Here is a 25176-nt window from a genome sequence, read left to right on the forward strand (position 1 = left end):
AGTTTAAAAAAATATCTTCAGGTGTAAGTAATTAGTCAAAGAGCCATTGTATTCTGTGTAATATAGAGGTTAATAAAGATACTCTAGTTTGTAATTTCTTTTAAAATATTAATTTGGGTGACAAATGGAGTCATACCACAGGTCTATGTCCAGGGATGAATTACTGAATGGGCCTACTGGGCCCAAGAGCTCAAGGGGCCCTGAAGCCCAAGCCTCTGCGTGAAGTTGCTTCTTCTCCACCCTTCTCTTCTCTTTCCACAAAACTTACCAGAAGCCATCATTTAAAGGGTCATTTAAAAAAAAAATGGATTTAACCATGCCTATGTCCGTCAACAGTTTGGAATACCCATTGACTAAGTTAACTAATTACTTGTTTGTGATTTTTAATTATATTTTTGCATGCAAGGAAATGTATTGAAATTCTGTTTGGGGGTCCCCCAAACCCCGCTACAGATTTGGTCCCCCCTAATGTTGACATCATGACTACGGCCTTGCCGTAAGTTACACTGATTCTACAACAGCTAAGGGCCCAGTTTCTACAACAGCTAAGGGCCTGTGCGTGCACTGCTCTTAAGATGCTCTTAAGGGGAGCTGTCCACGTTAATAGTTCTGAAATGTCCTCTAATTTGATGGTGATGTCAGGTGACTGCACGTCACAGCTATAGGCCTACCATTTAAACTTCGGATCTACACATTAATTCACATCAATACAAAAATAGAAACACTTTGACATCTGCATGTAAGCATCCCAAGTAGGCTAGGTTACCACACACAGACATAAATAATTGTAATTATTTAAGATTAGGCTAGATTGTTGCACCATGCAATAATTTTTTGCGGTGTCACTTAAGAACACGTTTGAAGATAAGAAAGAAGTCGAGTAAGAAAGTGAGGAAATGTGTAGGCTTAGATTTTGATGCAGTACAGACTAAACCACATGTTCCTTTCTCTGCTTTTACCTCATAGGCCTAATAAATTATAGCCTTCACTTAGCAAAGATAATGGCAAACTATTCTGGCAACATCTCGTTTCATAACTGGATTGCATTTTTGTCCGCTTTTCATCACGTTATTATGACCATTAAATGTAGGCTATACTATTTTGCACGCTAAAATCTGATTCATCAGGTGAACACAATAAAGAATGGGAATGTAAATTGGATTATGTATTCTAAGTTGTAATTCCTCTGTATGTCCTGTTGGTGACCTCAGTGAGAAGTAGGCCTACTGTTAAGATGCTCTTAGCCGGTAACGAGAACTCTGAAGCACTCGTAGATCTACGAGTGTTTTCATGACGCTCTTAAGCTACGATGGTTTCTGAAAAACAGTCGGCAAATCTTAAGACGTTCGTAAGAGGGACTTTACGATGCTCTTAGGCTTAAGATGCTTTCGGGAAACTAGAAATATAATGAGTTATTGAGCCAATAAATATATTTCCTCTACCTGAATGGTTGCCAAGCAACATCGAGACGCAGCTACTTTAACTTTTGTATTAAGTTATGGTAGCGCAGTAATATAGAACGAAATGCATTCAAGGTGTATGTTTATGCTGCATTTTACAACGGCATCGAACGTGATTCAGCCAATCACAATCAAGGACCAGAACTATCAGTTTTAGGATGGTCCTTTAAGGAAAACAGAGTCTGAGTGGGTGCTACTCGTGCGCAGGGTTTGTAACATGGTGAATGTCTCAAAAGTGACTAACTGGAGCTCCTTTTGTTGGGACTGGCCTCTGGGCGGGAGGTCCTTTGCAGGGGTGCACAGCGTCCGTAGTCTCTGCAAACACACGCAAAACTACAGTTTGATTCCCATATTGGCGTATTTATAATATACAAAGAGGGTAAGCGAACGTTCGGAAGGCATACCCTCTATGGGAGGCTCTGAGGCTAATAAGGCTTCACCTGGAGTTAGCATTCCATTGACCCCCATTCATTTTGGCGTCACTTTGACAGCGAATAACTTTACATCTGAAGCGTTTTAAGCCTGTATGCCATTTCTATTTCCAGAGAAATACAACATTGTGTGACTGATGTCACACCTTGTATCTCACTTTACCTTTTGAAATCCAATGCTAAAATGATGTCATGAGCATGCGACTTTCAGTCGCACATAAGAGAAGTAATCGTATTTCCTAGATAAGAAACTGAAGGCAGTCTAAGGGAAAGTCCACAGGTAAGTTATTTAGAAAAGCATTGAGGGGAAATAAACAATTAAGGGTTACACTTTACTTGACAGTATCGACATAAGAGTGACATGACACTGTCATGAATGTGTCATAAACGTTTATGACAAACGCTTCTGTTATTAAGTGACATTTGGTTTTTGTCATAACAAGTTAGGATTAGGATTAGGGTTAGGTTTAGGGTTAGGGTTATAGTTCGAATTACTGGGGGTACTATACCCCCCAATGAAGACCCAGTACCCTCCAAAGAGACAGAAATATCAGTTTTGGGGAGGTCAGATAATTTTTCTGATATTGTGAAAAAATATCATTAGAGTTAGGCTACAATACAAGTCAACTCCTATTTTCACTGTAGGAACATTTTAATGTAAGCGATTCCAGACACCCCTATTGTGAACCGTACCATTTTTAACCACCGTAGCGCTAGCAACGGAGATAGAGAACGACTTCAACTTCTCAAGCAAGTGTCAACGTTGAATGACAAAACACTAGGTAAATTCCTCCAGTAGGCTAAATTCGGTTTGCTGCTGTTTTGTTCGTTCATAGCTCATGTCACGTCTTCATACATTGAATTACCGGCTACTTACCTGCTACTTACCCCTCGAGGCTAGTAAAGTGGACCTTGGTTAGTTAGCAAGGTTAGTTAGCAAGATAATTCTCTATTTAAATCAAGCTTTACATTGTGGTGAGGTAAAATCGATTGTCATTTCCAAGATAGCCTATATTCCATAGCCTAGGTGTCCATTCTCATTTTATCTTGAATAAAGTATTGTGCCCTTTTGAAATAAGTTTGGCACAGATCCTGTGTTGTTTTTATGTTATGCACATGAGGGTCTGATATAGCTAAGCCTACATAACATCAGTGAAACCTGTGGAAACATAAAAAGAGCCAAGTAGCCTAGGCTAAATAGTACATGCTAGTATTTTAATTTGTTTTTAATTGGTTAGTATTGGTTTTACATTCTATTATTTCATATCTTTAGTTTGATAAATGTAGTTGCATCTGAGAACTCTGATACTATCTCAATGAAACTAGGATTTTATTTTATTCACAGACACTATGATGAAAAGGAAAAGTGTATCTGTGTTTGTGTATGTGTGTCAGTGTAGGATACTGTAGTGTTGATGATACCCAGCTTGTTCTGGTTATCGGATTCTTGTAGGTTACCGCTCTGTAGTTCTTCTGTGGTAGTATGGTTTTTCATAGCTCCTTAATCACATTAAAGGTTGCTCAGGTTTCACATATCTCCAAGTAATTGTGTTGATTTGACACTGACTACCATAGACTATAATGGAAAATTGGTTTCTCTTTATACAGTATATGAGAGGTTTGGGTCTTACCTCCAGGTCTTATGAAATCTAAAAATAAACCAAATCAATATTTTATGAAATAGGCAATAGGCTTCTTATAAAGGTATTACAAGTAATTGTAAAGTACTTTAGTAGTAATTAGAATGGTATTTCAGTGCACTTAACTTCTAACTTTTGGGAGTTTTGACAGTTCTCTTTTGGATATATAATAACAATGAGATATTCTGTAGCCTACTGATTATCAGTTTGTCGCATGTTTAGACCTTGTATGTGTGTTGCACAACACATGTTGCACTTGGCGATCATGGTGGGGATTGATATGGTAGTGGACCATGATGGTCATAGAAGAAGTGAAGGAGCAGTACCCCCTAATTATGATGGGGTAATTCGCACTCTGGTTAGGATTAGGGTTAGGGTTCATGTGTCATGACAGTGTCATGTGTTCATGACAGTGTCATGTCACTCTTATGTCAATACTGTCAATTAAAGTGTTACCCAATTAAGTGATGTTTTTAGCGAGGCTACCAGATGACTTACTGTGTACACTAACTGTGTTTCAGTTCATTGGATTCACCCGGAAAAGGGGTTCGAATTGACTTCACTTGTCCCTATGGAAGTCTAAGGGGTGGCTCTGTCCATTTCTTTTACTGTCTATGTAATATACTTATAGATATGACTTAAAACTAAGCTTTATTGTATTTAAGACAAGGCATTGTCTAACTTTCCATTGTTTTACATGTTATTTAAAATCTTGCTCAGCAGGTGGTTTTACCCACTATATGCCAGTGGCTAATGTGTCATGCGATATACATGTGACTTTGACATGGCTCATGTTATACAAACAGGTTCACCTGCCTAACTCAGATCCAAAATAATCCGAGATATAATCACCATTAATCATTTGGCTGACACTCTGTTTCAAAGCAATTTACATGTCTCCCTACAGCAACTCAGGATTATGTGCCTTGCTCAAGGGCACAGTGGTAGCAGCTGGGAATTGAACCTCCAAATGTTCTGGGGCCGGTTCCCCGATAACGCTCACTCTTAGCGCGCTAAGAAGACTCAAAAGATATATCTTTCCAAAGTTGTTTATGTTCCTAAGTGTGTTCCCCGAAGTGTCCCTTAGGAAGCTTCTTAACACGCTGCCTCTTATGTTCGACGTTACAAAGGTGCTGTCCCAAGTGAAGGTGCTGAATTAGTTGGCATCGATTGCTCAGGAATCGATTTTCTACTTCACGCGAAGGTGCATGACGGCGTTAAGAAAGACAACACGTTTTGCAAATAAAACATTCCTCAAATTATTCCAGTGACATTTATTTTAACATAGTTTAAGTTATCAGTAAAATATAAACTATTAACTAAATTATCAAATTGACAGTAATATGTTCACACGATATGTTGTGACGGGTATCCCTCGCTAATCATCCACCCTTCTTATCCCGTTGTGCCACTTCTTGATGGGTTTAACGACTTCTAAAAATTATGTAATAAACTTATATTAATGGTACCTTACAATTAGAATTGATTGGCAAGCAGCTGCAGTTTAATGCGGTATTGATTGCCATTGGTTAATGTTGTCAATAAAAAGCAACCTATCTATAATGAACAGAGAGAGAGTTAGATAGCCTACAGTATGGTGGGGAAGCAACGTAAAAAAAGGGCACCAAGCTTCTCGTCAGAGGAACTTGAAATTTTGCTGGACGAGGTGAGCTTGCATAAGGTGACACTGTTTTCCAGCTTTCGGAGTAGGCTAACTTGTGCAACAGCAACAAAAAAGAGCCTCTGTATGGAGCGACATGGACTACACGGCTCCGCGGCCGGCGCCGTTTTTGATTCAATACAAGGACACGTTGGATCGCTGCCATAGGCCTAGTTGGTCGCTTACTGGACACCACCATGCTTACCTATTATAGATCTTAGCCATTTAGAGGCGAATTCTTTGCCAGCTTTTAATTATCAAAAGTGATTGCCAATTTGAACGCTTTATGACATTACGAAATAGCCTAGGCTTACCACCATATTAGTTCTGATACCAAATAAAGTAAACTTCATAAATAGGCCTGCAACCATTGCGAACATATTTTATTATTAGTCTTAAAATGTCCATAACATAAAATCATCGTTGAGCAACAACATCATCAACATACTGTACCATAGTGACTTGTAGGCTACTGCACTGCACTGATTTCTAAAGACTGCTGCACAGTGGCGGCGACTACCCGACAAACACGGGACGTCCCCCGGACCTTATGCCGACATTCAGGTCGTCCTCGATTGGTCCTCGATTGAGTTTAACGTTAATGTATAACGTTACAAACTAAGGAAGGGATTTTATCAAATTCATGTTAGCTGATGCTTGGTGTAACGTTAGCAAAGTCGCGCTGTTCTTAGCTTCTAGCTTAGCCTAGGCTACAATGCGCATTTCTTCAGATAACTGTCATTACGTGATGCATGTAACATGCTCTAAATAGGCAGTGGTTTATTTAACGTAGTCACGTACTTATTATCTGTTTTATTTTCAGAAACACACACACGGCCGAATTGGGACTGAACCGACTTTTGGAGCTGAATACGATGCAATAAAACTAGAGCAATGTTAAAAACAGAACAAGTAGCATTTGTTTAGGGTTGTCTAGCAACAGAAGTGACTACTTAAAGCAAAACGCTGGTTACAACTGTAACCGTGGTTCTATGAATAGTGGAAGACCGCCAGAGGCGATGAAAACATAGTGGAAGAGATCATGCGCTCGCGCATTGGCTACGAGAACTTATTGATTGGTTGTCATCTGGTGACATCATGACGCTACAATATATAAGCCTACAGATTCGTCATGATCTTTCTCCAAGGTCATTCTCGCCATCCGAGTGACCAAGGACTCTGGCGGTCTTCCACTATTCATAGAACCACGGTTACAGTTGTACCCAGCGTTCTATTTCATAGTTACAGACCGCCAGAGGCGATGAAAACATAGTGGAAGACTTATACCACCAAGTCACGAGGAATAAAGACCCACAAGCATCACAGTTTAGTTCAACAACTTTATTTAAAGCACACAGGTTAACGCAACAATCCTAGTCCTCACTAGGGAGTACTGCTGCAGAGACCGGAGGAAGCGGAACCACGTTCAACCGGTAAAACCTTGAAAAAGTGCAGGGTGTAGACCAAGTAGCCGCAGAACAGATGTCGGCAAGAGTTATGCCCTTCAGAGCTGCCCAAGAGGTCGCGATAGCACGCGTCGAGTGGCACCTCACAGATGTGGGAGCCATTTTGCCAGCAGAATGATGCGCAGAAACGATAGCGTCCGACACCCAGTGCGCCAGCCTCTGTCTCGAAATGGCCGCCCCTTTCTGACAGGCCCCGAAGCGCACAAACAGTTGGTCTGTCGTGCGCCACTGTGCAGTCACTGAAAGATACAGCCGTAAGGCTCGCACTGGACACAATGGTAAGCGTGATCCTTCATCAGGCTGAAATGCAGCCAAAGTAATAGGCTGATTGGCAAACTGCGGGGACAGCACCTTAGGCAAAAAAGCAGGGTTAGGCCACAGAGTAACCTGGTTGTCATCTGGTCCCCATCGCATGCACAGAGCACTTACTGAGAGGGCGTGAAGTTCCCCAACTCTTTTGGCAGATGTGATTGCCAATAAAAAGGCTTTTTTCAATGAGATCCATTTAATGTCAGCATGTTCCAGCGGCTCAAATGGAGGCAAACATAGACCGTTGAGAACAGTGTGCAAGTCCCAGGAGGCAATGGCAACTCTCGGCCGTGGGTGCAATCTTTGTGCGCCTTTCAAGAAGGCCACCACTAATTTGTGAGCGCCTAAGGAAGCCCCGTCTATAGGAGCCCTATGGGCTGACAATGCAGCGACATACACCTTCAACGTGGCTGGAGTCCGTCCTTCATCCAGGAGGTGTTGTAAGAACTCAAGCACTGCTGCCACAGAACACTCAGCAGGGCTTAGATTGTGAGCCGCGCACCAAGCACTGAAAAGCTTCCACCTGCTAGCATACATTACCCTCGTGGACTGAGCACGAGCATTTAGAACAGTGTGTTGAACCCCTTCTGAACAATCCATGATGCTCTGGTTCCCCCTAGTGGCCAGACCCAAAGTTTTAGCCTGTCCGGGCAGGGGTGCCACAGAGAGCCCTCCATCTGAGACAATAAGTCCTTCCTCAAGGGCAGAGGACTCGGTGGTCCCATTGTTAACTTTTGCAACAAGTGAAACCATGGCATGCTCGGCCACCTGGGAGCTATCAAAAGCACCCTGTGGCCTGTTTCCTGGACACGACTCAACACTGCCCAGATCAGTGGTATCGGAGGGAAGGCATAAAGCAGGAGGTTCAGCCACTCGTGGGCCAGAGCATCCCTGCCCAGAGACTCTAATTGTTCCCCATACCACAGGGGACAGTGTGTGGTCTGTTTCGAGGCGAACAGGTCCACTGCTGCTGCACGGTAAGTGTTCCAGATCATTTTCACCACCCCTTTGTGTAAACACCAATCCGCTGGCCTTGGGCCCCCCCGGGACAGAGTGTCTACCACGGTGTTGAGGCGGCCGGGAAGGTGTCTCGCACGCAGAGAGAGAAATCGTGTCTCCGCCCAAGTCAGAAGTGCCAGTGTCAGCTGAAGGGAGGGGAGGGACCTCGTGCCGCCCTGATGATTTATATGAAACACCACTGAAGTGTTGTCGGTCCTGACCAACACATGCTTTCCCACCAGAACATGCTCGAAATGTTTCAGAGTCAGGAAGACTGCCTGTAATTCCAGAAAGTTGATATGGCATCGTTTCATGTGAGGACCCCACTGACAGCTCACTCCTCGATGCTGCCACACGCCGCCCCAGCCCATGAGGGAGGCGTCCGTCGTGATTACCTCCCTGCGTGCAGGAGGTGGGCCCATAGTCACTCCGGACAGCAGGAAGTCCTCCCGACGCCAGCGAAGTAGACATGAGCTGCAACTTTCTGTCACTCGTACCAAGGTCTGCTTGTTGTGCACTGCAGACAGGCGTAGCGCAATCAGCCACCGTTGAAAAGGTCGTAAGTGCAGTAGTCCCAGCTGAATGACTGCGGTTGCTGCTGTGAGCGGTCCTGCCAGTCTCAGTAGTTGAAGGTAAGGTATCCTGCATCCTGTGCGGATTCTTGTAAGGGCATGTTGAATTGAATCCAGTCTGGTTCTGGTGAGAGTGGCCCGCATTGTCCTGGAATCCAGGTGCATGCCCACAAAATTCACCGATTGGGAAGGAACGAGGCAACTTTTCTCCCAATTGACCCTGAGGCCTAGGGCTGTGACATGGCGTAAAAGGCGATTGGCATTGGCTGTCGCCTGCTCTGGGGTTGCTGCACACAGTAGCCAGTCGTCCAGGTACGGTAGCACTAAGATGCCTTCCTGTTGTAAGGGTTCTAGAGCCACCTGGATGAACTTTGTAAAGACACGGGGCGCAAGAGAAAGCCCGAAGGGGAGTACTTTGAACTGATACGTTTTTTGCAGAAAACTGAACCGAAGAAACTGCCGGTGCTCCACCGCAATGGGCACATGAAAATAGGCCTCCTCTAAATCTATTGTGATGAACCATGCACCTGGTTCTATGGCTCGAATCACATCTGCTGTTCGCAACATGCGGAACGGCAAGCGCTTGAGGAACATGTTCAAGCGTCTCAAATCCAGGATGGGTCTGAACCCCCCATCCTTTTTTGGAACCAGAAAATAATGGGAGTAGAATCCCTCCATATGAACCTGAGGGTCTACTTCCTCTATCGCACCCTTCTGTAACAGCTGCTGAACTTCCGCAGTAAGGGCAAGAACTTGAAGAGGGTCCTTCACTATGGTGGGACGAACATGAACACACGGTGTAGGTCGGCGGCGAAACTGCAGGCGGTAGCCCTTCTCGAGAGTCTCGAGCAGCCAACTGTTTGTTGTTATTGCCCTCCAGCATTGCAGCTGAAGTGTTGAAAAACAAGCCACCACCGACCTTGAGCAGTCAGTAGCGTCTACCTGTGGATTCATCGGCCTTGGGGGGGCGCCGAAAGGGCGGCTGCCTTGCAGGCGGTGGTTGTGGTCGTGCGCCCATAGCTGCACGGGGTGGCGGCGGGGCGGACCTGCGGTGTTGGCCATAGGGGTGCCGGCCAAGATTGTGCATTGGTGCACGCCGCTTAGTAGGCATCTGGTGGGGTGCTGATATGCCTACCTGTGGCTCCTTGAAGGGCGGCCGGCGCTGAACATGTTGCGAACGCGACTCGGTCACCCGCGTCCTCCTTTCCAATGCCTCCTGCGCAGCTGGCCCAAACAGGTGGCCAGGCAACAGCGGTAACTGGCGCAAGTTGTTCCGACACACTTCTGGCAGGGGTGACTGTGCTAGCCAGACCTGTCGTCTCGCATGGACAAGGAGACCCAGAGCTCGCCCGCATTCGCTGGCCATTGCACCAAGTGCCTGTAGAGAGACATCAAGCAGACCAGACGTAGCAACGTCTGGAGTGGCTGTGTCCAAAGTAGAATGTAAGGCCAGGAGCAAATGCCCCATTGAGTTGCCCACACGTCCAAGTCTTGCAACCGTGTTGTAGGTTTTAACCAGCATGCCATCAGTGCGCCTGCATTCCTTGTTGGGGCATCGCACATCCTGGCGTAGGGCTTCATCGGGCGACACGATGAGAGAGGCTACACAGGGCTCCAATGCCGGCATTGATCCAAGACCGATGGTATCTGGCGCGCTCATGGCCAACGTGCGAGCAGCACGATCAGGCCGAAAATTCAAAGCTGACTGAAATGCTGAAGACACAACTTCAGTGAAGTCTTTGCAGTGAGGCACTTGCACGTCCTTTGGCCCTGGCACTGAGCGGCACAGGAGGTTGGTAGGGCCCACTGGGGCCTGAGGCAAGTCCAGTTTCAACCTGGCAAGCGCCATTTTGATGTTGTCACAGATTGATAAGTGTACGGAAGATGTGTCACTTTCATACTCACTGCCACTCACTGAGTGCAATGAGGACCTCTGTGATGGCGTTAGCGGTGTGTCAGTGGGTGGCTGACCATTGGGATCAATAAAGAGAGATTCTGAGGCTGCCACCGACATAACATCCACTTCTTGTGGCTGCCGGTGAAAGGAATCATTAAGGAATGGGAGAGTGTGGGCACTATGCTGTGCTACACCGCCAGTCTGATCGGTGTGGTTTTCAGCGGCTTTGATGACAGGATCCGATAGGAGTGCCTGCAATTTCAGAACAGTAGTAGCAAGCTCATCCATTCGCTTTTCTAACTTAGCAGAAGAAGATCTGCGCTTGGATGTCGTTTGCTCCAGGTCTTCAGAATGTTTACGTTTGACACCACGCATATTGCCTGCAGCTTTAAGCGAAATCTCCGATGCCTTTGGATAGGCAACTGACAACCGGATTTGCCGTTGTTCAAGGGGCATCATGCTACACTCAAGGCAGGGGTTAGATAGCGCCTCCATAAGATGCTCCATGCCCAAACAGGATGGACAGCGGTCATGGCCATCCAACATGTCCATTCCAGCAAAGCATTGTGTGCAAAAGGCAGAGTGCTCCATGTCACGGAGGTTCAGCGCTGACACGGCGGGTAATCAAGAGTCGAGCTAACTTAATTCACAATATCCACTGAAGCTAGGCGGGGCTAGCAACTAATAGCAGATGTAATAGCTGTGAGCTATTATCTACACCAACAAAGGAACCCTGGAAACCAAGGGTGTTCGTTGGAATAGAAGTAATTGTCTGCTTGCCCGATAATGTAGCTAGCTTACTCACCTTCGTTGCAGCTAGCACTGGTCATAAGTTAGCTACTACTGTCAACAAACGAAGTGACCCTGGACACCAAGGGTATTCGTTGGGAATAGCAGTGAAAAACCAAGCGAGGGAACCCTGGATACCAATAGGTACTCGCTGGCCGAAATAGTGTACTTACCAGAGAAGAGTTCAGTCACTGCTACTGTATATCCACAAGCCGGTAACGTTAACGTCTCCAACCAGATCCTGGAAGCTGAGGGTAGGCTATCCGTCGGGAGACGCGAAGATTCCGAATCTGATTGTGTTGATAAACAACAGCTAATGGGGGAGCATGTACTACTCAACCCAAGTTCAAGTCAAAAACAGTTCTCAGCCAGGCGAGAATGAAAAAGAGAAAGATCATGACGAATCTGTAGGCTTATATATTGTAGCGTCATGATGTCACCAGATGACAACCAATCAATAAGTTCTCGTAGCCAATGCGCGAGCGCATGATCTCTTCCACTATGTTTTCATCGCCTCTGGCGGTCTGTAACTATGAAATAGAACGATCTAGCTCTACATTGCAGAAGAATTAAGGATACCGCTTCTTCATGACTTGTTTAAATGTCATTGTAATTTATTTGACGCATGCTTGCGTTTAAAAGTGTCACGTATAGCTGTCCCCGATGTTACAGCAGCTCCTTGTGGAAACAGCAAAGAGTGCACATATCCGATGAGATTTCTGACAAGGAGCAGAAGCTCTCTGCCTCACCAGAGCCTTACTGTTTATTAATAAAACAATGATATAGAATAGAAACATCTGGAATCTATTTATTTCATCTTAAAGTTGGCTACAAGAGCATTCATAGCCTAGAGAAAACGATACATTTTTCTTTATCTGCAATGTTCCAGGAAGATAGGCTTACATTTATAGGCTGTCCCTGTTTGATCACAGGTCCAAGAAAACGAGTGGATATAACGTCAATGCATACGTCTAGTTATGTTTCATGTACTTTATTTCATGTTGAGTTTTGCTTCCCAACATGCATTGCGATTCATTTAGTATTTTTGGCTATTATTAGATTTTAATATTTTGAAACAATATGGTTTGAACAATTTATCTTAGGCTAGCCTAGGCCTACTCTGATGATGTTTTGAACAATATGCTACGGGATATGCCCATTAAAACGTCGTATTAGTTTATTAAGAAAATGACACCGTAGATGTGAAAGCAGCACATCCTAGCCTGGTATAAATGTCCATGTCTACTCATTATTAGTGCAATGCATTCGGAGGACGTGATTTCATACATGCGTGAAAATATGAGCGTGTAGTTGTAGAACAAGTCAATAATGTGTGTTCATGTTCCGTCTACCTCTCTCCTAGGAACGGTGAGACTTACAGGATGTAATACCATACCAAATCGCGCTTCATGTTTTTTTTTTTTTTTACCATCGCGGAAATATAAACGTTGCGCGCATAACGTCGCGGTGACCATTACAGGACGTCCTCTCAAAGTCTCGTGGACGTCTTTTAGACCTCCCGAACAGAGGTCCGCGGGACGTAAAGGGAACCCTACACAATGTCAAGAAGGTGACGTTCGCCAGGGGACCTTTAGGGGACGTCGCCAGGACTTTTTTTTGTTTACTGGGTAGCGCCTTGAGAGCTCAAACAACGCTAAGAGAGAGCTTACGAATGGTCCAGACCAACCTTACGAAAGTGTGACTTACAGAAGATATACTTAGCGTACGAACGTGTCGGGAATCGTGCCATAACGTTAAGAGAGAGGTTAAGGAATAGGTTAAGAACTACTTAGCGATAAGAACGTTTTGGGGAACCGGCCCCTGGATACTGCATGCTTACCCAGCCCCTTAGTCACTATGCTAGCACTGCTTTTTACTGCCGTTAAAGTGTGACAAGGGTTGATAAGCTGGAGGTAAACATAAAAAAACAGTTTTGATGTGGTGAACGGGCCCCTCAGACTGTGTGGGAACCATGTAGTGACACTGCAGTGACCATAACCTTTTGATAACCAATCATGAGCCCCTTGCATGACAGCATAGTGTTATGCTGTAATGCATGGTTTAAATGCTGACAAACAAGCGTTGCAAGTTTAGCCAACAATTTCATAGTTTCTTTCTCACCCACCTCACGCATGGTTCCTGGGGTGGTACAGATGGCATATACCATCCACAAAGGCACCACCAGAGTAGAGGACAGGGTGAAGAATCCACCAATAGCATACCCCCACCATGGATAATCATATGTGTTGTTAAACTGCAGCGGGGTATGCTTCACAATGGAGAAGATCAAAGTAGCCTAGGGGGAGAAAGAAGATAACTTTGATTTCAATGTATACATGTATCATACTTCAAATATAAAACATTTGTGCATTCAGTCTCCCCCCCCCCCCCCCCCAATAATGGTGAACAAAAGTGGATTATTTCTGTTTCATGAAGTTGCTGCTGAAGTGTCCCTGTTAAAGTAAGACCCAATGGCCACAGCCAGAAGGTTCTGACAGGTGTCACACACACATTGTCCACAGCACTGTATGAAACACAGCAAGTGCTGCCAAGGACACTTTGAAATATTCTGTTTAAACTACATCTAGTCAAGACCTCAAATCCAAATTAGTGCTATGTATTTGTTGAGTAGCTACATGTTTGTTGAGTACTGTAGCTTCACAAAATGATTTACAATTTACAGTGTATTTGTTCCATATTAGGTGTATTGGGAATAATTTAGAAATATTATTCTACTTTATAAAATCAGTAAAATTTGATCAGCAAAATCAGTTTGTTTGAGGAAGTGAATGTAAATCCATTTGCTGTGAAAGAGAAAGAACCAGAGTGGACAAATGATACATCTGCTTCTATCTCTCTTTAAATTATTTTGTTGGTTTGTGTGTGAAATGGAGAGAAAAAGAAACAGAGAGAGAGAGAATACATGAGATAAGAAAAATATTTGCATTTCAACGTTCACAGCTTTTAGGAAAGCAGATGTGAAGGTGGTAAACTTGGGGATTTCACCTCCTCAGAGATTCACTTATGAACATTATACGGCTCTTCACAATGCAAGTAGAATGCAATGCATTGACTTGAATGGGATTTCCCAAAGTTCTACCGGTCATTATTTTCATCTAAGGACCTCTAAATAATGACTGCTGTCAATGGCAACGGATTTTCATTCAAAAGTAAAGGCAGACGGTTGATCAGCTGTGTTCTAAAGAACGTTTGATTCAAGTTCAGCGTGTGTTGCGAACTACCGGTATTTTATTTCTTCGCCTATACGTATAATAATGTATAGAACGCCGGTTATTTTTGGGAAAATAAGTCCCTTCAGGGCGAAGCAAGACCCTTCCACTGGCGTGTCGGGGTCTGGTTCGCCCTGTCGAGACTTATTTTCCCAATAATGACCGGCGTTCTATACGTACATTATCCCTTACATAATCCCTGAGCAGAATGTTTCAAAACTGAAATAGCTGCAGTTGTACAACACAAGAGACACAGGGGAAAACACAGTGACAGACACAAATACACCACAATGGAAATCTTGAGTACGGTAACTTGAGATTGGATTAACCCTTAGAACCCTAGACTGTTTTAAGGGCATTTTCACTACCTTTAGTTAGAAGCATGTATCCTGGTCATTGTAAGTGCCGTACACACATGCTATATATTGTTTTTGTCAGCAGTGTCTAGGCTACCCAAATCTTCATGTATTAATACTTGCATTGATTTAATTTTGATTTTTAAATAATAAAATAAAATACAAAAAGCGTATTATACAAATTCTTATATTTTGACATGTATCTCACCACTGCAAGCTGGCAGCTCGACTTGCCTTTCATGTGTGTGTAGAGTAGACTGTCCTGAATCTGGGAATATCATTGCCATGGTGGAGGGATTGGGGCTGAGCAATTTACAGACATATGTGATGTGCGCCTTACAGAAATAAATGCCATTTTTTTTATTTAGTGATTAAAAATGACCTTTTTGCGCTCCATATCTGTGACACAAACTGATCTGACCTAACTTGACCTGAGTTTACATGTTAGCCTGTGTGTGCCTATGGTGTGTGCACTCAAAATGATTCTCTACAACAACATTTTACTGCATTGCCATGAACAAAGTAAAGGCAAAAAAGGTGTTTCTTTGTCAAACAAATTGGGATGCAATGTGAGCCTTGAATTGGATGCCATGCAGGAATTTGCTAGGATCTCAAAACTGGATTATGAACATTCTTTGCCATAGAGAAAAACACAATAGCGTTGGATTATAAACATGCTTTGCCACAAAAACAGACAAAAATGTCGAGCTATATGAAATTATTATTTTGCTGTCACTTCGTCTGTTTTATAACCCAGAACAATGTACTTGGTATCCCTCTTTCATATGATATGCGTGGCATATCTATCCGATCTCGGGTCCGCGAGTAATTCAAACGAGAGTAATGGGTGTGCAGCTTTGGTTTTTGTACACAACGTTATTATTTTGCAGTCACTTTGTCTGTTTTTATAAGCCGGAAGGATTGATATACTTGGTATCAATGGATAGACCTGTGTCTCCCGATCACGGGTTAGTGATTAATTCAAACGAGAGTAATGGGTGCACAGGTGAACGCAGAGAAGTATAGACTGTAAATATGATGCAATTTGTTTTGATTTCATGATTTTTTTTAATTTTCATACTTGATCGTACAGACAAGTGCGTAGTCTCGTTGGAAGGCCCCACTTCTGCTCTGTCACGCAATAAAGGTTTCATCTAGCTGTGATTTGAACAGTTCTGGTGCAATGTAACAGAGAAGAAAGGATGTGTTTTTGACGCACTTTGCGTCAATCAGGTTCTAAGGGTTAAAAGCTTATACTCACTGTGCACACAATTGGAGTTACATATTGCCAACAATATTTCATCACAGGCCACGGCCGGTAGCCTATCATGTCTTCAATGTTGTCATACAAATGTCCTGCGCCTACAGAAAAAAAACATACTTCCATACTCAATCTCCTTTTGATAAAGCTAAACTGTATGTGCTGTAATGTCATTTAGATCTGATCTGATATTGGCAAACTCTCACCATACACCCATCCGATGCAAATAGACTGCAAAATGGCAAAAGTTAGTAGAGTCATGCCACTGCAAGCATAGTAATCAAACAGCTGGAAAACATAGAGGCCACCCTAGAGACAGGGACAAGAGACATGTAGTTTTATATACTGTATATGCTTTGAGAAATCCCATCACTAAATAACCAAAAAACAAAGAGTGGGTTGCACCCACAAGGAATCAAGGATTATCTATTAATCCAGTTACACCAAATGTATGTGTAACACAGATTAAAATATGTTCAAATGCATTCCAAGAAATTCAGGCAATAGGACTTCTTTTCGTCATAAACTGTAACTGACAATAAGAAAACCTCAATGAGTTTCCCATCTCCTTTGTGATTTGGGTGGCTTACCTCTGTGACCATTACCAGGCCAATCAGGAAGCTCGCTATGCTGATGATCAGGAGGAGGACCTTACGTTTATATTGCTCTTGGAAGAAGGATGGATACATGTCGCTGATAGCGGTGACCAAAGCTTCATGGTAAACAAACTGTCAGTGAACACAAGATTAAGTTGCTTTTTTGAGCTTCCAGACCCCTATTACAGCAAGATGAGGCAATTGGAAATAGGAAAAAAGCATAGCATTTATATGTAAACACAACATCTAAGTGATGTAGGTTAAATAAATACAAACTAACCTCACTATCCAACCCAAGGAACACAATCATGATGAAGAAGAAAATGGCCCATAGTTGGGGAAGAGGCATTAAAGCCACGGCGCGCGGATATGCTATAAAAGCCAATCCAGGGCCTGCCATTGCAATGAGGAAAGACAAGTTAACTAGTGTATCAGCAACACAACACAATACTTTGAGGGCAGTCCTGCTCTTTGTTGTCAACATATGAGAACTGTTCTAACAAGATAAGCATTTTGACAAGCATCAGTTATTCCCTCCCACAGTTGAACTCATTTATCTCGTGTTAACTCATGCACCCCCCAATAATAGAGAATCACTTTAGCTATTTTTTCTGTAGTCCCACCCAAACATAGCCTACACTTGACATTTTAACTGCTCTTTTGCGTATAACACATTTGACATACTTCTCATACAAGAAGACGTTTTAGACTGGCTTCATATTTTGTTAACTTGTTGCACATTTGTTGTGAGACTTGTGACATGATATGTCTTTTCACATTCACTATATATATATATACTGTAGTCACCTCCACAATGAACAATAAATAGTTCTGGTACAGTACATTGTTTATGGGTCATGGTCAGTAGTTCTCCACACACTACAGTATACAAAAAAAAAGAAAAAATCAGGATCATTGTTACTTTCCTGATTCAGCAACCATAGAGATATCCAGCCCCTGCTCATTGGCCATGAAGCCTAGTACTGAGAATATGGCAAAACCGGCCACAAAACTGGTCAGACTGTTCAACAGGCACAAGTAAATACAGTCTCTGTGGGGGGAAAAACATGGAAAACAAATTATGCTCAGTATGGCTCTACCACACCTGTTTTGTTAAAAGCATAAAAGGAAAAAGGAAGCAAGGAAATGCAGCCAGAGATTTGAGGATGTGGGAACTTACTTGTAACAGTTGTTATCATATTTGTTGTAGCTCCCGAGAGCTGTTAAGACACCAGTGCAAACTCCATAAGAGTAAAAGATCTGGCTCCCAGCATCCATCCACACCTGTAAAGGGTTAAAGCAATGCTTTTACAGGTGTGAAGTATCTGCAGACCTTTTTCTTACAGCGGTACATTTATAGCAAACTGTGCATTAATCAGTACAAATAACGCATGAGCATCTATAAACCTCAGTGAGAAAAGGCTATTAAGCATTTTTTTGCTTACATTCAGACCCTCTAAACTCTACCCTATTATAAGACTTTGCCATGCCAGTATACTGTAGCCTGGCCCTGCCCGCCTAGTATCTCCGTTCATTTTCATTTCACTAAGTAGTTCACTAGTCTGGCATCTCACAATACTCTTAACATTTTACTTGGATATAGAGGGTGACAGGCCAATCAGCGACGAGAAGGGATAACACATTCGATAACGCTGTCCATAGTTTCGAAATTGAACGTGGCTGTGGTAAATGGTAGTAGCTATGCTAACAAATATTAAGAAATTGCATTCAGAAGAATGTGTAAATTTAGGCAAAGATAGGCGAAATACATTGTTTCCTGACTATCAATGTCAATGTGATTGGTTATGCTAGACCACTGATTTCAAAGTTAATGCAAAGTCTAAATCTGTGACGATGCTAGTGTGTTGGAAACATTTCTCAATCGTGAGAGGCCAGACTGTCTTCACAAAGTGAAATGAAGTAGTGAGTCTGGTTTAACTTTAATTACTGTGCTACGAATTGATACAAAAGTTATACTTGCTGTGTCTAAACACTGCTTGGTAACCATTCTAATAGAGGAAATATATATTTGTCGAAATATCTATGAATAAATCATTAAATGCTGTGCCTTTATTTTATAAAATCTTGCCAGGTAACCGTTTATTCTTATACCCCCACATAACAACCTTTCCTATTGCCTGTATGCTACAGAGGACCTGAGGACACACTTACCTGAGGGTCAGCCAGGCGTGCTGGATCGGGGTAAAGGTAGAACTTGATGCCATCCGCTGCCCCAGGCAGTGTGAGCCCCCGGACCAGCAACACGACCAGCATCACGTAGGGGAAGGTAGCTGTGAAGTACACCACCTGAGACCACAGACCAGAGGTATGAAGGCATCAGTGGATGTCCATAGACTTCTGTCACCTCCAGAAACAGCCACTTTTATTCCTAAGTCTCCTGTTGTAATTTTTTTCCTTTTCAGACACTGTTCAGCACAGAACTTTTTTTGAACTATTGTTAGTTTTGTGGAACTGAGGTTGAACCCATAGACTTGTGTCCTCTGTAGTGGACATAGGTTCTAGATGCATACCCCTTTACCCCTTTGAGCTATTCTATCAATTTCTGTGGTCTTTTAAAGAGGACATCCTGGGCTTTCTAATGATATATCATGTGATTGGTTGGATTTCCGGGAACCTCCTCTTTCTTTTTTCCAAAAATGGCTTACATTGAAACAAGCACATTATGGAAGGAGGAGAGATAAGTCAACTATTGTCTATTTATTATGCATTTATTATGATAGCGTTCTTGTTAATGAAAATGTCAAGAATCATGTGATGTGATTAATTTTGAAATAGATAGATAAGAGGATACATATTCCTCTCTTCTCTGTGCCTGCAATAACCTGACAAAAATATGACATCATTAACCAAGCTTAGTATAATTTACTAGAAGTTGATTAGACCAGTTAGCCTATCTAGCCTATAGCTAAAAGGGAGCTATAGGCTAACTGGGTGTAACCCACTTCCACTCTCCGAGCAGTGGCTTTTGTCTCACCTTGCCTGTGGACTTCACTCCTTTCCAGACACAGAAATAGCAGATGACCCAGGCTAGCAGAAGACACAGAGCCAGGTCCCATCTCACAGAACCCAGCTCCTCAATTCCACTAGACAATCCCAGAATCCTCCTCCTTTAAGCAAAAAGACAGAACTCACCAACTCTTGATTTTGAAAAAGGACATAGGCCTACAATCATTATTAAGTTTGCCAGAGACAAGGATATGAAGAACATACAGTAACAGAGAAGTGCACTTTGGTGAGTATATGTGTATGTGTGTGTGTGTGTGGGGGGGGGAGTATGTATATGTGTGTGTGTGTGGGGGGGGGGGGGGGGGGGGGGGAGTATGTATATGTGTATGCTATACCATATTGCCCTCCACTGGATGTGTAATGAGCTACATAGAGCGTAATAGCCTAAGCTACATTTAGAATGGCAAATCCATATTTCCAGTTATTTTGGCCAAAGTAACTTAAAAGTAATGCAGTAGTAGTATAATGCCTTACAATTCAGAGACAGATATATTAAGATATATATACAGATATATTAACAAATTACTTTGAAATTACAGTAATAAGTAATATGTAATATATTACATTTTTTTAAATAGCCTAACTTGCCCAACACTGCCTATATTAGATAAATCTATCAGGACTTACTCCCAAAATTCAACAACAGATGATGTTGTTTTCACAGTGGTATCCTCAGTCAGATTGGTCTGGTCATACTCAAAGCAGTTTTCTGTGTGAATTGATTTGTTTGATTAAATCCATGCAAATACAGCAGGCTATACAGTGTGGAAGTAACCAAAGTAATTTTGTATGCAGTGGATTAGCATTTTTGCATGTTCTGGCTCTTAAGAAAAAAAACCTTTGAGAGAATGAATGGGGTTTTGGTAATTAACTGCTCGAGACCCAGCATTCTTTTCTATTCAATTAAATGAATGTGAATGTTGTTGCCTTATGGGCTTTAGACCTATTATGTCTTTAGAATATGACTGTTGCTTCTGCTACCAGCGAAAAACACCGGACTATACATGCTTGGAACTACATTCTCATTCAGACAAAGCACTACTGCATCTTTTCAGGTGCTGCTTGCTGCTTGTCACTTTTGGGTGCTATAGGCTAGTTGGAACTGCCCACTTCAATGAACTATGCTAAGCTATGATAAAAGTGGGTGCATCAGGCTGAGTTACTGCACGCACAGAGACAAGAAGGGTATGTATCATATTATCTAATATTTCCCAAAATGTTGGAGTGTTCCTTTAAGCTAGCATTAAATGCATCACAAGGTGAGTAGAAGCTAATTATAGTTAGCTTTAAAGATCAAATATCACATTTAACTTCACTTTCCGACTACAGAAGGATTTGAGTGGAATAGTATAAGCCAGATGTTTTAGGCACTATATGGCTGTAAAGTTAAGTTAGCCTACATGAGAAGCCAAGGGGAGTGAGTAAAGAAGTATAGAGTTATTTGTAACCATGGATATCATTCTAGAGTCACTTGCTGCTGGAGGCAGGCAATATGCTGTTGTCTAGATGTTTGCTCTAGCAGTTTTATAGCAACATGCATCGTATACTTGCATCATTTGTTTCAACAGACTGAATGATAAATACATTTTAAGTCACCAAACTGAATGCCTAGGTGTTTTATTAGGCTACTGTTATTTCACTCACACTTGAATAAATGAAAAATAAAAAAAATATTTCATCATAAGGATTTTTCTTGGGAACCAGGAAGTGTTAAATTGCTAACACTAAAAACTACCGGCATGGGGTTGACTTCCATACACTATAGCATATTTGTACAATCCGTGACATATTAGAGCCACCTACAGTACGTGCATGGTTAGCGACAGCAAGTTACCTGTGTTCCAGGTGTTTTTACAGCTTGCCCAGGGCAGCTCAGAGCTGAAGGAAGAAAACAGATAGAGGAATGCCCAGGCCAGAATGATGATGTAATAGATTCCAGTGTATAAAACAACCACCTGACTTCCATAGCCCAATCCTATTGAGAGAGATTGAAAAACTATATAAAACAACAACCAAAAACACCACTCTTTACCCTCATGTAGGTAAACATGAATTTTGAATGTCATTACAGTTCTATGACCAAATACAGCTGATATCTCTAGCTGCTTGAATATCAGAGGGAAATGAATGCCTAGTGACCTTCCAACATATAATGCACCTCCAGGTTTCTTTGCTGAACCCTCGGCTCCTGTGATAGTTTTGGGTCTTTCAAGAGGGGTCTAAAGGCATATCTGTTCAACATGCTTTAGTTTATTAGGCGCATTTAGTTATATTCATTGGGCTTATTGATTGAATTGACATTGGTGATTATTATTGCTATTCTCCGTAATGTAGTATTACCAACTTTTAGATTGTTTACTGTTAAATTTAAAGCTGCAGTTGGCAAGATTTTTTTTATCATATTCACTGAAACCGACACTATGGTCCGACAGAACAACATAAATCAGCCGGTTTTAGAAAAAAAAAAACGCACTTCTACCTCCACCTAGAGCCTGTTATTTGTTTTGCCAAAATCCACAGCTCCCGATTCTTCTGGTCCAATCAGAGCAGGCAGTGGTGGTGCCAGGCGTAATCCTGTACGCACTGTGCGTATAATTTTTCAACGCTTTATTCATGAAAATCATTCAATATTACAACAATAAAAATAGCTTGTGTACTGTCTTAATTGAAACATTTAGGGCAAAGAGAATGGACATCTCAACATAAGGATACTTTAGAAGATGATGATTGGTGTAAACTTTGTCACGACATGATGAGCAGTCCTGGCGCTTAAAAACGCAACGTTATTCAGGTGTTTAACAGTAAAAGGCGCACTGTTCTTAGCAGTTATGATGAAAGCAGTGAGATTAGGCATTGCATCCTACAGTCACTCTGTTTGAAACATCGTAGTTTGGGTTTCAAGATTGATAAGATTCAGTTAATGCGTATGAGTATGGATCATCTCAAAGTTTGGGACAACCAAACAGCAGTGTAAGCAAATCCTTATTGTTAGGTGACCATAGCCGTCTTTTCTTTAGGCCTAGGCCGATCACAAATCCCGGGGGTGAAATCTTCCTCATCCCAGAAATGTTAAAAAGCTTGAAACACCTCTATGTGTAGGGTAGCCATGCACCCGTTCTTTTTTTTTTTTTTTTTTGGAGGGGGGGGGGGAGGATTAGCGTCCTGGGCCATGGTGCGTACTATAGAATACAACCCTAGCGACGCCCCTGAGAGCAGGGCTGTGTGAGATCTGACTGTCAATCACAGTCTGGTGCAGTCTGGAGCGCACTGACAAGAACAAACTCAATGAGAGGGTGCTCGGTGGTAGTGGGGGAGGGGCATGAGAGTTGTAAACATTAAAAATGTTGGCTAAGTCCCCTCAATCTGCCAGACTTGCCAACTGCAGCTTTAATTATTGTATTGTTGTTATTTGTATGTCACTTTGGACAAAAGTGTCTGTTAAATACCATAACCATAAACATAAATATGAATGTACAAAACAGTATTGTTCAAATTCGTTTATGTACCTTCAAAAAGTGGACAAATTTTCTTCCAACAAGTAATGCCCCCCTGGCTGGTGTACTGGCCCAGTGAAGTCTCCAGGAGAAAGAGAGGCATTCCACAGGCAAAAAGGAACACTACATACGGTATGAAGAAAACACCTTGGAAAAGGATTAAACATTTAATTAATTTCAACACATTAACAAAAAGTTGACTGATATTTATCAGACACTTTTATCCAAAATGACTCACAACAGCGGGAATTGAACCCGGGTCAACCAATTGTTAGTCAGTGACCACCATGAGAAAACAAGCAGTGAGGACATTAGCAAATGCAACACTGCGGTGATTTAAAATTCAAACTGATTTTTTTTCAAGAATTACCATACCCATAGATCTAAAGGATGATCATTAGTAGATATTGTAGGACTACATTTTGTCCAAAAAAAATTCCGAGTTGATGGTGGAACAGTTTAAGTAACGGCAGAACCCAGTGTCAATAATAACATTCACCACACACATTCCACCTCTGTTCACCAGTTACATCTTACTGGCCAGTCGATCTTCACTGCTTCTATTTATTGACCTCCATACTGACCTCCGCCATTCCTGTAACACAGGTAAGGGAACCTCCATACATTCCCAAGGCCAACTATGTGTCCAGCCACAGCCAGGAAGAATTGCATTTTGCTGGACCACTGTTCTCTCTCTGCAGACTGAGTTTTGGGTGGGACTCTGGCTCCACCACCACCCACCAGCTTCTGCTGAACTTTATGTGAATTCTCCATACTGTAAATGTAAATAGTATTACTGATTAATTTGGACGAAGACATTTTGAAGGCGATTGTCCTTTCCCCATTTTTTGTAACACCAAAGAAAGTTGATAGTATAGGGTGTACTCTCTGTCAGTCACCACAACATACACTCAGGAAATGAACGTTTATCATTTTAAAATTGGTAACGGTTTATAACAGTTATTTAAAACTTATCACTGAAAGTGATTGAACACAGTTAGCCTCAGTGAAAGCCAAATCAAAGTTATCAATAGATCAAGTTATACAAAAGTCCATCCAGTATATAAATGCCTAACTACAATGAGTCACGACCCACACTAAAACAACTATTAATACTAAAAAGAAACTATCAACAAAACCTTTTTTTATGTGTAGAAATAACAAGCATGGTGGTGTGTGTGCAGTAGATAAAGACAGAAAAATGGTACCTTGTGGATATCTTTGGGTGACCAGCACCTTTGTCCTTCTAAGATGTGTGTGGGTGTTTGGGTCCTTCTGACAAAGGCGACTTTACAACTTGCTGGGTTTCAGTAGATGTCAGAGGTTTCAGGGCGGGACCTCAGGGACATGTACACACACACACACACACACACACACACAATATCCTGCAGAGGGTCCCCAGCAGCTGTAGAATGTTTTCAGCATGATAACACAGACAGCAAAGGCACTAAAACAACCTCTGGAGGAGATAATAGCGGAAGAGTGTTGTGGCTTGTTGTGGCTTTCACTATAGCTGTAGTTTCTAATCAATGATGTTATAACTTAAAAACGCTAAAAAAAACTATGCTAAAAAATTATCACTTAATAAAAATGTACTGAAAGGCACAACAGAGACCAATCTTTTTTTTCTAAAGACCATTTTTAGAGCTTTCTTAGAGAGTACTCTGTAAGGCAGTGTGAGGAGAGAAGGGGGAGAACAGCCCTGTGATACTATTGTTGTCAAAAACCAGTTTAGCAGAACAAACACCTGATATCCCCAACAAAGACTCTCAGAGGGCACTGGAAATAAAAGGTAAGCTATGTGGTTAAGTTATTGTTACATTAGTCAGACAAGCTCTTAAGACTCCAAATATTTGAGAAAATGAACATTAAAACAAATAATTTCAACAAACAAACATTTTAAGTAATTACAACTCTAAACTAGAAGTTATTCACACTCATTTTTTAGGAAGTTGATAAACTGAAACAATAATTTGACAAACAAACATT

At 42.2% G+C, this 25176-nt stretch overlaps 1 protein-coding gene across 1 annotated transcript; it reads right to left on the bottom strand.

Moving 5' to 3' along the window:
* Positions 1-1542: 1542 nt before the first annotated feature.
* LOC143104526 (sodium- and chloride-dependent GABA transporter 2-like) lies at positions 1543-23961 on the bottom strand. The gene is made up of 14 exons (XM_076268623.1): positions 23772-23961; positions 23200-23334; positions 21528-21668; positions 20321-20402; positions 19662-19794; positions 18839-18973; positions 17847-17950; positions 17596-17717; positions 16947-17062; positions 16661-16798; positions 16277-16379; positions 16071-16171; positions 13349-13519; positions 1543-1775 (listed from the first exon to the last, which is right to left on the bottom strand). Exons 1-14 carry the CDS (start codon positions 23959-23961, stop codon positions 1614-1616), a joined length of 1833 nt encoding a protein of 610 aa, XP_076124738.1. The 3' UTR covers positions 1543-1613.
* Positions 23962-25176: the final 1215 nt, after the last annotated feature.

Source organism: Alosa pseudoharengus, unplaced genomic scaffold, assembly GCF_046254945.1.
Source record: "Alosa pseudoharengus isolate Yale_2024_CS ecotype anadromous, Long Island Sound unplaced genomic scaffold, YU_APseudo_1.1 YU_APseudo_1.1_scf_5, whole genome shotgun sequence".
Taxonomy (NCBI): domain Eukaryota; kingdom Metazoa; phylum Chordata; class Actinopteri; order Clupeiformes; family Clupeidae; genus Alosa; species Alosa pseudoharengus.

Excerpts from the sequence above, each read along its gene's own strand:
- LOC143104526 (XM_076268623.1), bottom strand. The coding sequence starts at position 23,961 with ATGGAGAATTCACATAAAGTTCAGCAGAAGCTGGTGGGTGGTGGTGGA. Across the intron at positions 21,669-23,199 it reads AATTTGTCCACTTTTTGAAG|GATTGGGCTATGGAAGTCAG; the intron begins GTACATAAACGA and ends CTCTCTCAATAG. Across the intron at positions 13,520-16,070 it reads TAACTCCAATTGTGTGCACA|GCTACTTTGATCTTCTCCAT; the intron begins GTGAGTATAAGC and ends TTCTCCCCCTAG.